A 2,500-nucleotide genomic window follows, 5' to 3' on the forward strand; every position below is an offset into this window, starting at 1 on the left:
TAACAATATCACGGAATGTTATGTTGTACATTACAATTTTGGTTTCCTACCTCCAGACACTGTTTTATAAGTACCCCTTGGTGTTTGCACAGTAGCTTGATTAAGTTTTCATTCAATAAGTCGACATGAATTCCGGGGCGCACTTAATAAGGCAGCATTTCATTTATGAAACGATGAACGTGGAGCATGTCGTTGGAAATATGCTTCTTAAAGGTCTCAAGGTCGGACGTGTACCTATTGGCCGTTGTTCCGATTTGTCGAATGGTTACATTCGTTGATAAAAGTTTTAAGCAGTAACCTCTGGAGTATTTATTCTTATTGCTGTGCTGTGTGCGGTTGTATGTACCCAGTGACTCTTTGCTGCGTGTCACACTTGTGTTTATCGCTATTTTTGGATTATGTTTCTATTTACGACTGTCTAAGGATCTACTTAGAAAATCCTATTAATCTGAGATGGAAGGGTCATGTTTATTTGCGCATTCGCCTTCGTGAATGAAGCTGTAGGTGATGCCAGAATAATGCGGTGGCTGTGCATGTGTACAAGAGTGAGCCCGGACATGGCGGTGAAGCCCGTGACGTAGTTGGAGGGCGGGGAGAGGGGGAGTGATGGGCCGGGGGCTAGACCGGGGCCAGGCGAGAGGGGGAACCAGACGGGCTCGAGCGCTGGTGTGACAGTCGACTACGGGAGCTGGCCGGTGGCGGAGAGAGGGAAGCAACTTGGGGCCCATTTCTCTGTAGAACGCGAACACTCTCTTCTCCAGTCCACTGCTGCTGCCTCCTCTTATTTATTTATTTCCATTTTCCTTACCTTGAAGACCGCTTTGGATTTATACGGCGTTGCACCCATCTACCGAGCTTCTGTCTGGAATATACCGTTAGCAAGTGTGACTTCGATTTTGGTAAACTGCTTTGACAAATGTAGTGAATGTGCGTTTAATGGTTTGAAAGTTGCTAGTTGTGAAGGGGAAACTGGAAGCTTCAGTGTTGGACGGCCTAACTAGTGTTACTTGGAATTTATGGTTCTGATTGCTCTACGTATATTTTCGGAAGGAGGAGCAAATGATTAAAGTGATAAATGTGTGAGAGGCGAAGGAAATTAGAAAGTGAGAAGTAATCGAAAGCCAAGCTCAATTACGGCGATCAAATACCTCATCAAATCTAAAAAGATACTGAATGAACAAAGAAAATTCCATGTTAAGATATTCATACGCTTCTGTGCAGGTTAAAGTAAAAGCTTTACAATGAATACAGCATAAAAGTGAATTGTATATGGTTTGCGAAGGCTGTGGCGGTGTGAGTGTGGGTGTGGGGGTGTACCCGGATCTTGGCTCGAGGAGTGTGTCATGCTGGCCCACACCGCGTGAATCTCCTCCCTCCTCCACCACCGCATCATCATGCGTCTCGGCCTCCCTCTCGCAGCTCCTTGGCCTGTCGCAGATTAACACCATGACCATTGTGTCTTCATACAACCCGGTAAGTTACGCTTTATTAAAGATAAAATTAGTCTGCTTTGCCTTCCTCTTTTAAACTTGAAGGTTGTGTTGACGCGACCTTAGCAGAAAAGGCCTGGCGCTGATCTCCGAGGACGTCCTTCAGTGCATACTAAGATCCGCAATGTTATCTCCAGCTGCCTGACATCTCCTTGACGAGCTGCCTCACCTACTTGCATTCCTTATAACAAATATTATTCAAAGGCTTGAGAATGTGTATTATAAATAGAAAGGCTTGCCAGGTTCGAGCAGTATGAAGTGTAGCTCAAGAATGTATTTATGTTAAATACAAGTTTGCATATTATAGTGTGTAGTTGCTTCAGGAACCTGTAATTCAATGTGTAGGTTTACTACACGAACTAGTTTATTAGCTTCATCGAAATTTCGGTGTTAGTAGAGAATTAGAACGGCACACGGAAACTTTCTTTATCTTTTCTCTATCCGGGTGGTTCTTGTGATGACGGTGATTGACGCAAAGACACGGATCTCTTGACACTGTTTAAACCATTCCCGGAACGCCGCGGTTCAGTGCCGTGCTGTCGCTGTAAGTAGCACCGCGAACATAGCGGGCCAAAATGACAATCTGGGGTCACCGAGCACCACCAAGAATAACTATATACAGAAAACACCTGTTGTTACGATATGTTGGAGAGGAAGTTGATGAGGTAGTTCTCAACAACAGCTGGAAATTTGTTGATCGATGGTGTGGACATGCTGATCTGTGATAATAAGATAGTGACAATGCATTGATCAATGGCATGACGATGACTGATCATGGTGGTCCGGTTTTATCCGAGCAGTGATAGTTTAAGAAATATGTGTAATGTGTATTATCTCAACGGTGACACCTTGTCACGGTAGGTTTGTTGAAATGGGAGTGTGTGTGTTTGTGTGTACATGTGTGTGGAGGGGGGGGGGGGTAGCCCTCGGAACGTTGTCGCTTCACCAGTATGGCTGCCAGAGTTATCCCGGACCTTTGCTTCTCATGCCAGTACTGTCTCATCCTGCTG

The 2,500-nt window shown here is 45.0% G+C and overlaps 1 protein-coding gene across 3 annotated transcripts in view; it reads left to right on the top strand.

Moving 5' to 3' along the window:
- LOC122244425 (uncharacterized) overlaps positions 1 to 2,500 on the top strand; it is a 150,377-nt gene that overhangs the window by 125,879 nt on the left and 21,998 nt on the right. The window contains exon 1 of one of the 3 annotated variants that reach the window (XM_043002318.2): positions 659 to 1,473. The exons of the other annotated variants lie outside the window; for them this stretch is intronic. Coding sequence (XP_042858252.2) covers positions 1,270 to 1,473 — 204 coding nt within the window. The 5' untranslated portion in view covers positions 659 to 1,269. Of the gene's footprint in view, positions 1 to 658; positions 1,474 to 2,500 lie in introns of those variants that run through there. 3 annotated transcript variants of the gene reach the window in all.

Source organism: Penaeus japonicus, unplaced genomic scaffold (assembly GCF_977035675.1).
Source record: "Penaeus japonicus unplaced genomic scaffold, GWHDUDI00000001_assembly GWHDUDI00000028, whole genome shotgun sequence".
NCBI classification, from domain to species: Eukaryota; Metazoa; Arthropoda; class Malacostraca; order Decapoda; family Penaeidae; genus Penaeus; species Penaeus japonicus.